We start from the raw sequence: 14,737 nt of genomic DNA, 5'->3' as shown, positions 1-14,737 counted from the left end.
GGGGCGGTGGGGGAGAGGGGAGATGTCAGGGTGCAGCCCCGCAGGTGAGGGGACAGGAAGGCCCGAGTCCACCAGAGGGGACGTGACTTTTACCTGCTGCCACTCTCCGTGGGCGAGCGCGGCTGGGCAGGCACGTAGGTGCTGCTTCACCCCAGGGCTGCTGTGCGGCGAAGCTGCCTTCGTGCCGTTGGTGTTGTGTCAGCTCAGCCGGGCAGCGCTCTGCAGCCTCCTGACTCGGTGATGTACGTGCCCCAAAAGATGGGGATGGAGGACCAGAGGCATGGCAGGCTTGTAGGCAGCCTGGCGTCTCCTCTGGAAACCACACAGTCTGCTGATGATCGTAGAGGTAATCGTGCGTATGGTGTATCTTAAGGATTTTTTATGGAGTTGTTCTGTAGCACAGAGATTCTTCAACTGGAAACCACATAGTCTGCTGATGATCGTAGAGGTAAATCGTGCGTATGGTGTATCCTAAGGATTTTTTATGGATTTGTTCTGTAGCACAGAGATTCTTCGATATCTCAGACCTCAGAACAGACAGATTGGATTTGCTGTTAACGTTCTTTCTGAGTAGGGTGGCATCTGATTCTCTACATGCTGCGAATGCTCCTCTTGAACCATGTGTCGTCTTGTGCTAGACATATTTTACTATATAGCATACTGTAGAATTCCGAGGGTAGTAGCCTTAATATAGGTAAATTGCATCTTACGCTCTCCTAAGACTATATTGTATGGGAGCAGGCACAGGTGTTTTATCGCAGGGGCACAGCTCTGCGTAAGTATGGACACCGTGACCATGTTTGCTTGCTACAGAATGTGTAAATTTTGTGGCAGTAAGAACACATCCTTGACAAACCATTGTATATAGTTTAAAAGATTTCAGTAGTGTAGGTATGTTTTAGAAACAAATTTCATTTTCTCTTTTTTTTGTTATTAGTTTCCTAGTTTCTAACAATTATTTTGGAGCCCCACAGTTGCCATGGGCTGTTACAGTTTCTCCCATAGTAACATTTTTTTTACAAGGTATTTGCTAGGAGTTACAACTTAGGACTCAAAGTACCTTGTGGTATCTTTAACTCCTCTAAACAAAGATAAATATAGTTCTGAAAACCCAAGAAGCAGGACTATTATAATTCCATGCTTAGGCTGTAAAGCATTTAGTTTATTCTTTCTGTAGTACACCGTAATTAAGAAATGATGAATGTAGACTAAAGTAATAGTAAAACAATTTTTTGTCCAAGGTATCTAATTGCGTATCTGTTCTCATTTAAAGCTCTGTTTTGACTAGGAAAGAATCAGTCTTCCATCAAGCTCAGTGAATGTGAGCTAACCAAACCTGTCTGAAACTTGCTAGGTTTCTCGCTTCAGACAGACAACTTACAGCAGGTATTGGGCAAAAGTGAAAGCAGGACCTTTCCAGTTTAATCTGTGTGTAGAACCATATGTTTAATGTTAATGCTATGTATGTTTTTTTTAAGGAAGAAAAAACCTTTTAAAATGAGTGTACAGGCTAGCCTATGTTTTTTACTTACATGAGAATTAGAGCTACTCTCAATTTAATCTGAATTGTGTTCTTCACTCATTCTTCACAATTCTTTGCTTATTCCATTAGGAAGGAAGATTGCAAGAAGTAATTGAAAACCTTCTCTCCCTGGAAAAACAAACACGAACGGTAAGTAGCATATGGCGTGCAACATTGATGCTGGGTTGTCCTACACACCCCCTTCTTCCTCCACTGAATTAAAGTCGTGAAGGGAATTGGAGTATCAGTCTTTCTCTTTTGTTGTTCTTTTCTTTAAAAAGCAAATCAGTTAGGCTAGGTAAAATATTTTTTTTCCCCCTTTGTGTAATAGAAGTGTAAGTAATAGAGGTCTGCAGGTTGTTTATCCCATCACTAATATGTTGTGTCTTTGTTACAGGCATCTGACATGGTCTCCACGTCCCGTATCTTAGTTGCTATAGTGAAAATGTGTTATGAAGCTAAAGACTGGGATGCTCTTAACGAAAATATTATTCTTCTATCAAAGAGAAGAAGTCAGTTAAAACAGGTGAATTTAATGCTTGAAGCAAAGAATAAAATTCTACTTGGAGCTGTATTATGTATCTGATTCCCCTTTGTGTCTAGGGACTTTCCTGACTTTGTAGCACCTGCCTGAATATATTTTTATTATCTTCTGTTGATGTTTTGGAAGGCACTTGCATTTAAGAACGTACAAAGTTTATTGCGCTGTGTGTTTAGTTTGACTTAATTAGATGTCAGCAGCAGGTGGGTGGCATCATTGCTTTAGGAAGAAAAAGGTTAATGACTTGTTAATGTGCAGAAACATTAGGAGTTTGTATAAATGTAGAGTACAGTTCTCTAACTTGCACGAACTGTGGCTGAAGACTTCCACCATTTCAGCTGAATTTTCTTGTGGAAGAAGTTTCTAGAAGTTTCACTCTGTTTTTTTTAAGAAGGTGTTTTAATAATAATTGTAGCAGCTTTGTCAGCGTTGTTACCAGAAGAACATATTCCAGTCCCTGTGATTGCCATCGAAGGGTGCTGCCTTATTCGTGCCTGTCTGGGAATATGCAGAGATGGAAAAGCGTCAGTCAGAAACAATTATCCCTCTTCCTTCCCTTCCTGAAAAATGTACTGGTGTCTTAAAGAGAAGGGCTAGTGCACGCACTTAGGAGAAGATCCACCTTCTTTCACCCATGCAGGTCTTAGGGGAAACAGATACGTTTTGTCAGTCCCTGTGAGGGTCTTGTGGCTTTGGCAGAAGAGGAGTACTACTCAAGAGAGAACCGTGTGGGATGAATTACTTTGAATGTCATTGGAAAAACTGAGATGAAAGACATGACAGAACAGCATCACATTTGACTTGTAGCATCAGTCGCTAGCATCATTTTACACATTTTTGTGAAGCAAAGTGATGAGGTGTATCTTGCATGCTTTTTGTTGAAATGAGTCTCTTTAGTTTGATATGAAACTAGTACTTATCTCTGAGTGTTATAGTTTGAGTGTATTTGCGAAATCTAAAAACGCAGTATGTTTTTCTTTTCTGTTATTGTACTAGGCAGTTGCTAAAATGGTCCAGCAGTGCTGCACTTACGTTGAAGACATCACAGACTTGCCAGTCAAACTGCGGCTAATTGACACATTGCGTATGGTTACAGAAGGAAAAGTAAGATTTTGTTTTAAGACTGAATGTCTAAAAGGTAGAATAAAAATGTTCACCTTCTTTAAAAGCATGGCTTCGTAACATTATTTTTTAATCTTGTTCAAATAGGAGCAAAAGTAATTTTTAAGTTAACCTGAGAAGCCAAGTAGTGTATTTATTTCCAAAAGACTGAAAATATTTCCCAGATTTCATATTTAAATAATTTGCTGAAACACTAGTCATATTTCTATAACATAGATATTTGGATGTATTATTAATATAATTAATAATACATTTCAGAGTTCTAAAATGCCCTTTTTTTTTTTTTTTTTTTTAACTTTTTAGAATGTTACGTATTTGAATTTGTTAGAGAAATGGGTAGGTTTAGTTTTATTTCTCCTGCACTTAGCAAGGCGGTATGTACAGTTACAGTAAACAGGTGATATCAAAGCAATGATTTACATAATATTCCTTTTGCTTTAAGAAAATAAGCAATTAAGGCAAATTTGTATCAGTGTTATGGCTTTTGTCTGTTCAAAGTTAGTTTAAATTGTTAGTAATCAAGTATTGTTGATTTATGGTGGTCAGGAGTGAGTGAAATAATGCAAACAGTAGTACATAGTACCCATTAACCATTTAAGTCTTAACTTCATATCTGTTTCAGTGTATTTTAGTAGACAAAATATCTTAAGACTTCATTCACAGTGCACATCCTTTTATGTTTGCTTAAAGAATTGTAGATGAATGTAGACATTATTTTTTTTAGATTAATTTGGTCCAAATACTTGTGGTGTGTCAACTATCCATCATATTTTATCTGTGTATATTGTGGATAGTGTCAGTGTAGTGTGTGGATATACAAGGAATTAACTGGTTGTATCAAAACATCAAGTATTTGTCTTAGTGGGCTTGTGGTCTTAGAGTTTGCCCTCTTCTTTAGAAAATTCCGATGTTTAAACTACTATTTCTGATTTCAGATATATGTGGAAATTGAACGTGCTCGCCTGACAAAGACACTTGCAACGATAAAAGAACAGAACGGTGAAGTGAAAGAGGCTGCCTCTATTCTGCAAGAATTGCAGGTAACCTGCTATTTGGAAAACAACTGCGTTGAGTTCAGTGTTAGTAGATTGTTCCAGTGTAAGTGGGGGCTATAATTTACAAATGAATAACCTTTTCTCCATTTTCCCTTGCTCTGGAGTAGCTGTTTTTTCTGTTGTTTTGGTTTCTTTTGGTTTGGTTTTTTTTCCCCCCGACAACCTCCCACTTTTCTTGTTACAGTTAAGACTTTACTTGACTTTGACAGTGTTCAATAGTTACATTTTAATTTTAGGTGGAAACCTATGGTTCAATGGAAAAGAAAGAACGTGTAGAATTTATTTTGGAGCAGATGAGACTCTGTCTAGCTGTAAAAGACTATATTCGGACTCAAATTATCAGCAAAAAAATTAATACAAAATTTTTTCAAGAAGAAAACACAGAAGTAAGTCATTGGAGGATTTCTCTCTCCTCTCCCCCCCCCAAATTCTTCTGTCTTTTGGGATCAAGTTGGATTTTGTTCAACCGATTCATGGAGCTGTATTAATTTTACTGCTTGATACTGTTTCAGAAACTAAAGTTGAAATATTACAACTTAATGATCCAGCTGGATCAGCATGAAGGCTCCTACCTCTCCATCTGTAAGCACTACAGAGCCATTTACGATACTCCATGTATCCAGGCTGAAAGTGAAAAGTGGCAGCAGGTAAAAAACCATTGCATACAAAATGTATTTTCATATGGCAAACCGCCGTATCATTACCAAATCAGTTTACAGCAGATTAAATAGCTGATCCGTCTCTTGTTCTTAGTTTTTCTTAATGGCTATGTTAAATTGGTTGGTTGAAAACAGATGCAAAAAGTTGATTTCAAATTAATATTTGTAACATCTTCATTATATTCTGTGAAATCTTGAGAATGTCTTGTCTGTTTTATACAAGTACAGAAATTAGAAACAGCTGTGCCAGTGTGATATAAATGATATCATTTTGTGTGCAGTACAAATGTTACACATTTGACATTCTTTTTTCATGTATTTTAAATACTAGAATTTTAGTTAACCTGAATCAATTTAAATGTATCGCTGTGAAGCAGGGTTCATTTCTGCGAGATGACATCAATTTCACCATAAATTCTTAATACAGTGGCCTTAAGCCTTTTACATTTTAAACTCTAAGCTCTGTGAGCAGCATCTTCAATTCCTCTGGTTAATTATGGGTAAAACCAGCCCTCTTTCCTCTTAAACAGGCACTGAAGAGCGTTGTTCTTTATGTTATTCTTTCACCTTATGATAATGAACAATCTGATTTGGTGCACAGAATTAGTAGTGACAAAAAGCTAGAAGAAATCCCGAAGTATAAGTAAGTATCCTTTCTAATAAACAATTCTTGGGTAAAAAAAGTGTCTCTCACTAGCTAGCTGTACAAGTGAAATCTGTTTATGCCGAGTCTGCTGTAAGCATCTCAGAATTTTATGCTGTACAAAAAATACTGCAAAATTTTAATAATTATGCAAGTTCTACATTAAAATAAATGTCTAAGAGAAATGTTTACTAGAAACAGTCTGACTTGAGCTGCCCCTGATAGTGTGAAGCATTACAGAGTATATTCATGAAGAACAATGAATATTAATGCTAATAAAATTAAAACGTTTAAGATTATTTATTTGATCTATTTAAGATCAAAGATCTATTATGAAATGAGCGTTATTAATACAGGATTGTAAATCAACTTTACTAAACCATTTAGAGACCTCTTAAAACTATTTACCACCATGGAATTGATGCGATGGACTGCCCTAGTTGAAGAATATGGGAAAGAACTGAGAGAAGGATCTCTTGACAGTCCTGCAACAGATGTTTTTGGCTGTACAGAGGAAGGTGAAAAGAGATGGAAAGATTTAAAGAATAGAGTTGTGGAACATGTAAGTATGGCTGTCTTTAAGCATTAGCTGTGTATTCAGTGCCTCAAGTAAAAATTATTGTTGCTTGCCATATTCTAGTTACATAGAGAAACAAAAAAAGTATGTACTAAAGCAGCAGGTAAGTTGCCTTTTCCGTTGTATTATATCTTCACCATTTTTTTTGCTCATATATCTTTAATATAGAGAGGTATTTGTCACAGTTGCCAGAAAAAAGAGCATATTGCACCCAAATTCATATTGTAGTGGAGCAGAAACTTGAGAGTCTTGTTTTGTATTAAATTCGTAATTAGTTGATTTCATTATTTACTAATTTGTCATGTAGAAACTTTTATACCTTTTCCAAGTAGAAGAGCTGTTCACAACTTGCTCACGTACCTTATGCTGGACTGCTGTTAGAGCACTACAGCTCCTAATCTGCTTTTAACAGTGACTTTTATATTTTTGCAGCCTGCTTCAAATATTTTTTGTACATAACCCTCTACTCTGAACACTTTTATTCCAGAATATTAGAATAATGGCTAAATATTATACCAGAATTACAATGAAGAGAATGGCACAGCTCCTGGACCTGTCTGTTGACGTAAGTGTGGCTTTGCTTATCCTTATAAAGGGCGTGGAAGTGTATGTGTGCATGTCTTTGTGGCAAAAATATGCGGTAAGCAGAGTAATGTTCTCTTTGAGTTCTCTTTTTAGCTTAAAAAGCTCTGTAAGTAGTGCCATTAGATAATCATTGCATTGTTTTACAGATAATGCAGAAAGACATAGCGTTGTAGAAATACACTGCTTGGTACAAACTTCTCAAGAGTTTACACTCACGTGTTTATGAATGTTCATGGATATAGTATCTGTTGTTATATCTCTATATATCTGCCTTTGTATTATCCTTGTAGCTGTTTTAGCTTCATCCTTCGTTTAATTCCTCTGGTAATGTTACCAGTGCTTTTCAGCTCTGACAGAAGAACAAAGCATGCTATAGAGATGAACAGGGAGCATTAAGTGAACTTAGTTCATTGGGTTGTTCTTATGAGAAGTAGTGTAAAAATCTGTTGGGATTAATAGTATTAACCCGAATATTTGTCACTACTAATCAATACAAAGACTTGAGTATATTTTCTTGCCTTTATGGGAGTGAGAAAACTGGTTTTTAATCCAGGCAGAACTCAATGTCATGATGCATGTGCCAGTAAGGCAAAAGCTGCTCTTAAATATTAATTTATATTCCAGGTCCCATTTAAATGCTGGAGGTTCTTGTCTTGTGTTTCACTGTTCAAAAGTTCTTGGCAATGGGTGATTGAAACTGACTGAAGATACAGGGTTCCTCACCTTTAAATGTCCCTTTTTGTAGACGGTTGTACTCTGGGAACATGGGGTGAAGTAGTCTTCCTGCCATCCCCCTTTGGCTTTACAGGAGCTTTCCAAAGAGATTCATACATCATGGCATATTGGTATTTCAGGAGCAAATGAAAAGCTTTACCCTGTCTTTTAATTAAATCTGCTCTTTTCCACAAACTTGGAATAAACTTGCTTTGACAGTGGTCAGTAATTCCCAGGGCTTTTCCAATGCCTTGCCTCTCAGAAGGCTTGTTGTTATGTCTGTGTAGTCAAGTGCTCCCAATGCATAAAAAAAGTCTGTTGGTGTAGTATATTAGACTTTTAATTTCATGAAAGATAATCAGTTATAGGTCAAATGAAAAAAAGTTTTTGACTAGATGATGCTAGTAGCTTGTTGTGCCAACACGTGTAACATTAAAGTATTCTGCCTTTTTTTAAGTACAGTATTACTACAGCTGTTAAGTATAAAGAAAACCTTGTTCCCTGTGCTTTAATGCTGTTTGGGAGGAATACTGATGCTTTGTAGATAAAAATGCTGTTTTCTTGACTTACGGCTGTTTGTCTTTTCAGGAATCGGAGGAGTTCCTGTCTAACCTAGTAGTTAATAAGACCATCTTTGCTAAAGTAGACAGGCTGGCAGGAATTATCAATTTTCAGAGGCCTAAGGACCCAAACAATATCCTCAATGACTGGTCTCACAAGCTCAACTCACTAATGGCCCTAGTTAACAAAACCACGCATCTCATTGCCAAAGAGGAGATGATACATAACCTGCAGTAAGGTGCCTCAATAATCTCAGTGCTTTGAAAGAAGGCATTAAATCTTCATAATAGAGACTATTATTACAGTGTGTATATGGTTTGTTTTCTCCCTGTCAAGCCTTCCTGGTCTAAAATTTAGAACATAATTCTGAAATTCCTGTTGACAATTAAGTTCCCTTGATTATTCATTCAGTTGTTAAATGTTTTTGCTACAGTTGGTGAAAGAACATAATAAAACTGTATTGCCTGTATCATAGTAGTCTTGTGATTTCTTCTTTTCCATGTATAGCTTCATCTCACACATAATTCTCTGGTTATTTCATACAGGACTATTTTTGAGGCTGTGATTGAGAGGATATACTGTAAATAAAAAAATCCCAGGGTTTTACAGTAGCATGCGTTGAGGTAACTTACAATGATAATATTGTAGTGTTATGTCAAGATACTGTTGGAACAAAATTCTGTGTGTTCATGCTTAAGAATAATGCTATTTCTTGTGATTTGGGACTACAGGCTGTATTAATTCTGAACTGACTGAGAAATCTACCTGAATCTTGTCTGCTCGGTGCAAGTCACTAATTTTCACTGTTATGTCTTTACAGTTTGTAATGGCTGCAATAGCAACTATGCAATTAATTTAGTACTTCAAAGCTGCTGCTTCTCATAACTGAATGTCTTGTATTCAGACAGGATAACATCCCCTTATTTGCTTTAACCTGCTTGTAATGGAGGGAAGCTGTAGACTTTTCCCCATGTCCCTGTTCCTTTTTTTTTTTTTTTTTTTTGAAGAAAGTAAAATAATAGCACAAATAGTATAAGAGTCAAATAGTATAATAAGAGTGAATTTGCTCTGTTTTTTATGATTTTTAATGCTAGCCATAACTAACTATTCTGTTCATAATTAATTAGGTAGAGACTATAATTTTAATTGATGTATTGAAGTCTGTATAAATCCTGTCTCTTTAAAAGCACACTGAACTTTTAACCTTAACACTCTTAGCACCGGTAATTATCATATGAATACACACCAAGTCAGGAAACTTTAGACAGTGATTTTGAGTGAGGCAAGTCTGTGAAGGGACAGGAAAAGATGAAAGCTTCGATGCAGTGATTTGCATTTGAAATGTAGACTTTGGACATAGCTTAAGGGAAACTCGGGAATGTGATTTTAGAGGCAAGTAATTGTATCAAGACATACTAATCTAGCTCCTGCATTTAAGCAACAGGAAAACAGCTGAACTATCAGTGAGGGAAGGGAGAAGGAGGAGCAGACTGTTTAGAATGCATAGAATGCCTCACATCCAATTTCTTAAATTGTATTGTAATCCAAATTTCCCAAGTTGTGTCAAATATTGTCACAGTCATGTCTGAGAATGGGATGTACTGGTCTTTGCAAAGCTAGCCTTAGTAGCATAAGCAAAACTGGCTCTTGCTAGGATAATGAACAAAGTAACTTATTTCTGTTTTGACCTTGTTCAGTCTTCTGGAAACTGAGGTGAGAGGTATCGGAAGCTGGAACCATGGGTTATCAGGGGAAGTGGGAACTTGTCTCTCCCTGTTCTTCTTACCATAAACCTTTTTCTTCCATTTGCAAATCTGGTCTGGAATTTACAACCCCAAGCATCTAAACTTACGGACTCCTTGATAGCAGATGAGAGATACTGGACCTGTTTCCCCAGCCAACCCTCTTTTCCTTTTTATCCTACAGCGGAATGGGTCAGTGGTTCCCTGGCCCACTTTCTGTGGTTCTTGCGGATCCTCTTCCCTCTCTGCTATATCCCTCTCTGCTGCCCTTGTTTGCATTTAGAGCATGAGTTTGTTTGAGAGAGGAGGTGGTTTCTCTCTCCTCGCAACCACCTTTTGCTGTCAGCATGGAAAGAACATGGAAGCACTCTTAATCTTTCAACAGTCCAGGTATCTCCTTAAAACTCAATTCAGAAGGATTATGAAGGTTCACTTTCATGGTCTGTAATCATACGTAACTCTGTCCTGAGAGTGAGATACACCTGTGTGTACCTAGTACTTGGTGCTAGAACCAAGAATCCCTTGGGGTTGGCCTCCCCACACATTACAAAGTTAAAAGAGGAGCTTTAAAACAAAACTGTAGAATTATTAGGCTCTACATTAAGCCCAAGTGAGTGGAAAAGAATCTATTCATTTAGCTTGGAGATTTTGTTGTTGTTGTTGGACTACTATTCATGAAAAGAAAAGGAGTATGTCTTGATCTGGAAAAGGTGGTCACATTCAGGTTGCTAGGAAAAAAGACAAGTTGTAAACTTTTGGTGCTAGTTCATCTCAGGACTGCAGATATATGTCAGCTATAACTCATCCATGAGCAATTAAAGGTTAACAGAGGCATGCTGGCACCGAGATCGAAGATCTTTGATCTTGACAATGTGGGATTATCGCATTAATCTGACCTTTGTAGTTCCTATCTCCTCAATGTAGCCTCAACATCCCCTTATTGCTGTTTGCTTCTCAACACTCATTTCATGGATCAAAGGAAAAATGAATTAGTTTGAATATTACTTGCTCTGGAAATTGTATGTGTTTAGAGAGTCCACACTGAAGAAATGTTATCCTTGGATAATCATGAAATAAGCTTAAAGTTGAGATCATCTGTTCATTAGAGGACTCTGGAGGAATTCCAGGGGAATTTTCATGCTGGAAAATCAAAACCTGCTACTCTTCAGCCCAATAATCAGATATTAATGGCTGCCTAGAAAGGGTTTGCTTTATTGTTTAGTAAGACTAAGCATTACTGTCGCTATCTAATCTCAGGTCTACCATTGACTTGTTTGTGGCAGAGGGGAAACCACTTCACTTCTCTTCGTTTCCCATTATTGCTGCTTCTGAGGGAGTTCAAAAATTTATAAAGGTCCAGTGTGCTAAGACAATAAAAACATCACTTCCCTTTACTGCAGTCAGTCTGGAGCTTCTGTTGAGAAAGGCCTCCTGTTGTTTCGTGTCTCAGAGGTGAAAACTGCCCAAGGTGCCTGCTGGGATGTTAGGCTGCAGGGTCAGGGAGGCAATTTGGTGCTTATTACTTTTACATGTTAATTGCAATAGTTTTTCCTGTATTCTGAAGTTAGACATCGTGAGTGAAGCTGACTGAAAATTGGGTTTTCTGTACTGGAATTCAAGAAACGCCAGTTCCCAGAAACAGGAGTTAACTTGATCGTAGAATGGAAACTGATTTTCTGAATTGCCTGTGAAAGCAAAAGTCTGAGGAGAAAGAAAACAAGCAGCAGCGTAAGTTTGAAATAATTACAATACTTTTGTTTTGAAAATGTAGAAACCAAGCCATAGCTGTGATTCCAAGTGTGGAGCTCATGGGGGAGCCACGACTCTGGGGCTTTTTGGCTACCAGCTCTCCACTAGCCCTGAAGCAAGTGAGGGTTTCTGAGTTCCCAACTCTTCCAGAATCTGTGCCACACCTTTCAGAGCTCTCTTCAGATCTTCGCTTCATGGCAGGGAGCCTAGCAGCCCTGATTGGCCCCAGGTTTTCAAACTCCTGGTTTTTGGCAAGGAGCCTAGATTTTCTAAGGACCTGGGCATGGCTCCTAGCTTCACAGAATAGGGAGAAGCCCTGTGAACAGCCATAATTTACAGAATGCTGACTTAAGGGTAGGGAGACTGGATGTGTTGGTGCCATCTGTACAGGGCTTCCGTGCAGTTATGGTCCCTGGGAGGCTGAGCTTTCTAAACTTCCATCAGGAAATCACAATTTTCATATTTGAAAATATTTTGAAATCTTAAAAAAATGTAAAAGTAGGATTGAATTTGGTATTGCTGCATTTGCTCGACGTTTTATTTGTTACTTTCAATCTTAGCATTGTAATGAGTCCCTAGAAATATCCCTGGTAGGTTTTTGAGGATCTGAGTCTCATCAAGTCTCATGATGCTGAGCAGAGATTCATTGTTTTTGTTCCCTATTGTGCCTTTGGCATTTCTTACATTTGCACATACAGTTTTCTTCTGCTCCCAGACTCCATGTGACCAGCTGCTCCTGGTCTCCTTGGGCTTGCTGCCACCAGTGCAAAAACTGGCATTCCTCAGCAGAAGCCTGGAACTGTGAGCTCTTGTCATGAAATCCCAGTAATGAGCATAGCACATGGAGGATTCCAGGAACTTGGGAAGTCTGGACAATTTGGGAAATGCAAGCCAGCAGTCAGCACATCATCTGCTTCTGTGCTTAGTCCAATGCTGGTGAATGATGTGCTTGATTGCAGAGGTTGGAAGCCAAAATTGCGGCTTCCACTGGGGTAATACACATCAAGGAGAGAGAGAGATATCTCATGGAGTCCCTCCCAGAAGAGCAGCTAATATAAGCTTATTTCCTTAAAATATCCTTTAATACTCTTGAAGCATGTCAATAAAAGCCACAAGTAGTGTCTTTCTTCCCCTGTAGCGTATAACTGCTTGCTAGTGGCACACTCTGCCTCCTGTGCTGTTATAACAGAAGTGGCTCTGAAACCAAAGTTTTGTTATATTAAGGCCCTTTGGATTTGGAATCTCATCCTTGAGGGCAGTTACTATAGGATTTGCACTTTGAGCAGAATTTCCAAGGTTGGGGCCCAAATTTGTTCTGGGCCAACAGTCCTCGTCTTTCTAGCTGGTAAAAAAGACTATGAAAGAGCGTGGATGGGCGCACCACATGGAAACAATACAGTGACTCCAATCTTGCTGGCAGCACTTGAACAAAACAGTGCTTGGCAGCCAACCACATCTCAGAGCCGCTGGCTCCCTCAGCAGCCTCTGGCATGTCCACTTATGGTTTCGGCAATACAAGTAACCACTCTACAAAACAGAGTAAAACCTACTTCACATAGGGTCTAAGAGGTTTAATTTAAGTAACAAGATCACAAGAAGCTGTGGGTGTAAGGGCACAGCCTCCATATTGTGTTTTATACGCAGCACTTTTTCTGAGACTGGGGATTCCCCTGCTGTCATAGTCTTTCCCCAGCTCCTTTCTGGGTTGGTTTTACTCTGCAGAGTTGCCATCTTTTTACAGCAGTCTTTGCCTTTCAGTACTTTCAGTCTAAGAACTTTAAAACAAGAGAGACAGATAGCAAAAAGCAGGAGAAATGGTGTCTGTCAATGAACAAACCGTTCCCCCTGTAACTTGGTCACTAGCTACGCAATTTTCTTCCTAGCACAATATAAAGAAATATCGTCAGAACAAAAGGACTCAAAAATTAATGACAGCTTATGTGAAGAATAAACCCAGCAAATTTCAGTCTCACCCCAACTGAACTCTGAAGGACATATGCATATTTTTAGATATATGCACACATATAAAACTAATTCTATTTTTCACTGCTTTTTAAAAAATTATAATTTATTTTAAAGAAAATCTTCCTTGCATTTTGTAACAGAAAAATCTACCAATAATACAAAAGCTCACCAAGAACCAAACACAACCAGCCTCCAAAAGTACTAATTACTTCAACAACCTGGACTGAATGAGACACAAAGTTAGATTCTAAACATGGTTTCACGTTTGTCTGATTCACCATAACTGCCCTGTTCCTTGCACAGTGCCCAGGGGAAACACTTGAGAGTCACAGCATGCCCTTTAGCTCATGGGGGATGTCCGAGGCAGGCAGCCGGGGACCAGCAGAGGTGGCCCATGGTGGCCCAGGGCAGCCGCCATGGAAGTGGTTTTGTCCTCCTGAAATGGCCTCTCCTGGGATGAGGCTGGGACCAGCCACACTCCCCCCGGCAAGGCTCTAGTAGGGCACAGAAACAGTTAACTACACTCCCAGCCGTATTAAAAAAGTTGAATTAAAAAGTGGACTGATTTAAGTCTGAGTCTTTGCAAATGCAAAGGATTTCTTTAAATGTATTTCCTTCTGCATTTACATTTTGCAGGGAGCTCACTCTTTATAAACGCATTGCTGATGAATATTGAAAATATTCTTGGGCACACAAGTATCTTCTTGCAGTGGCAGTGCATCAGAGGCTTGGGTGGTGGTTACTCTTCAAAGCGTTAGGAGGCATTAAATTTAAATGTATTTAGGAAAATCCAATACTAAAATGATCTGGATCTTATTTTAATTAAAGTAGAAGGAAAAATCTTTTAAAAAACACTCGAATCCTGTTTTGTTCAGAAACTTACTCCTGAAGTAAGCTGCTTTCCCCCAGTTTCTTGTCCCCTTTGCCCTAAAGCTCGATGGCCGATGCACTGCGATGACCCCCCATCGCCGCCAGCCGAGCCCGTAACGCCTCGAAACACCCGTCTGCAAACCGGCGCAGGGATCGAGAACCAACTGCCAAACATTCTGAAAACACAGCTAACGAGGAAGATTACTCCGTGAAAATAAGACCTGTCATGCAAAGCAGTTTCTGGGCTTTACGGGCAGCCAGAAGCGCGTTACCGACAGTCCTTCCCCAGAACCAGCCGGGTTTGGAACACGATGTACGACGGGAGCTGCCGTCACCTGCCCGCAGCCTCCGCACGCTGTGAGTTTATGGGCTGGAACTTTTGGAAAAAAAACCCAAACAACTCCACAAAAGTACAATAAGCGCGAGAAAAAA

General features: G+C 38.9%; 1 protein-coding gene across 1 annotated transcript; it reads left to right on the top strand.

The window, feature by feature from the left end:
- Window positions 1-258: 258 nt before the first annotated feature.
- Window positions 259-8,448, top strand: PSMD12 (proteasome (prosome, macropain) 26S subunit, non-ATPase, 12). The gene is made up of 12 exons (XM_010080226.1): window positions 259-346; window positions 1,355-1,386; window positions 1,613-1,672; window positions 1,920-2,048; window positions 3,060-3,167; window positions 4,121-4,225; window positions 4,477-4,626; window positions 4,753-4,887; window positions 5,430-5,542; window positions 5,930-6,104; window positions 6,607-6,684; window positions 8,007-8,448. The coding sequence occupies exons 1-12, from the start codon at window positions 259-261 to the stop codon at window positions 8,214-8,216; spliced, it is 1,383 nt and encodes a 460-aa protein (XP_010078528.1). The 3' UTR covers window positions 8,217-8,448.
- Window positions 8,449-14,737: the final 6,289 nt, after the last annotated feature.

This window comes from Pterocles gutturalis, unplaced genomic scaffold (assembly GCF_000699245.1).
Source record: "Pterocles gutturalis isolate BGI_N339 unplaced genomic scaffold, ASM69924v1 scaffold6234, whole genome shotgun sequence".
Classification (NCBI taxonomy): Eukaryota; Metazoa; Chordata; class Aves; order Pterocliformes; family Pteroclidae; genus Pterocles; species Pterocles gutturalis.
This window is presented reverse-complemented; position numbering and strand designations above follow the sequence as displayed.

Coding starts and splice junctions, on each gene's coding strand:
- PSMD12 (XM_010080226.1), top strand. CDS start 259: ATGGGGATGGAGGACCAGAGGCATGGCAGGCTTGTAGGCAGCCTGGCG. Junction 2,049..3,059: donor GAAGAAGTCAGTTAAAACAG/GTGAATTTAATG, acceptor TTATTGTACTAG/GCAGTTGCTAAAATGGTCCA. Junction 4,226..4,476: donor CTATTCTGCAAGAATTGCAG/GTAACCTGCTAT, acceptor TTTTAATTTTAG/GTGGAAACCTATGGTTCAAT.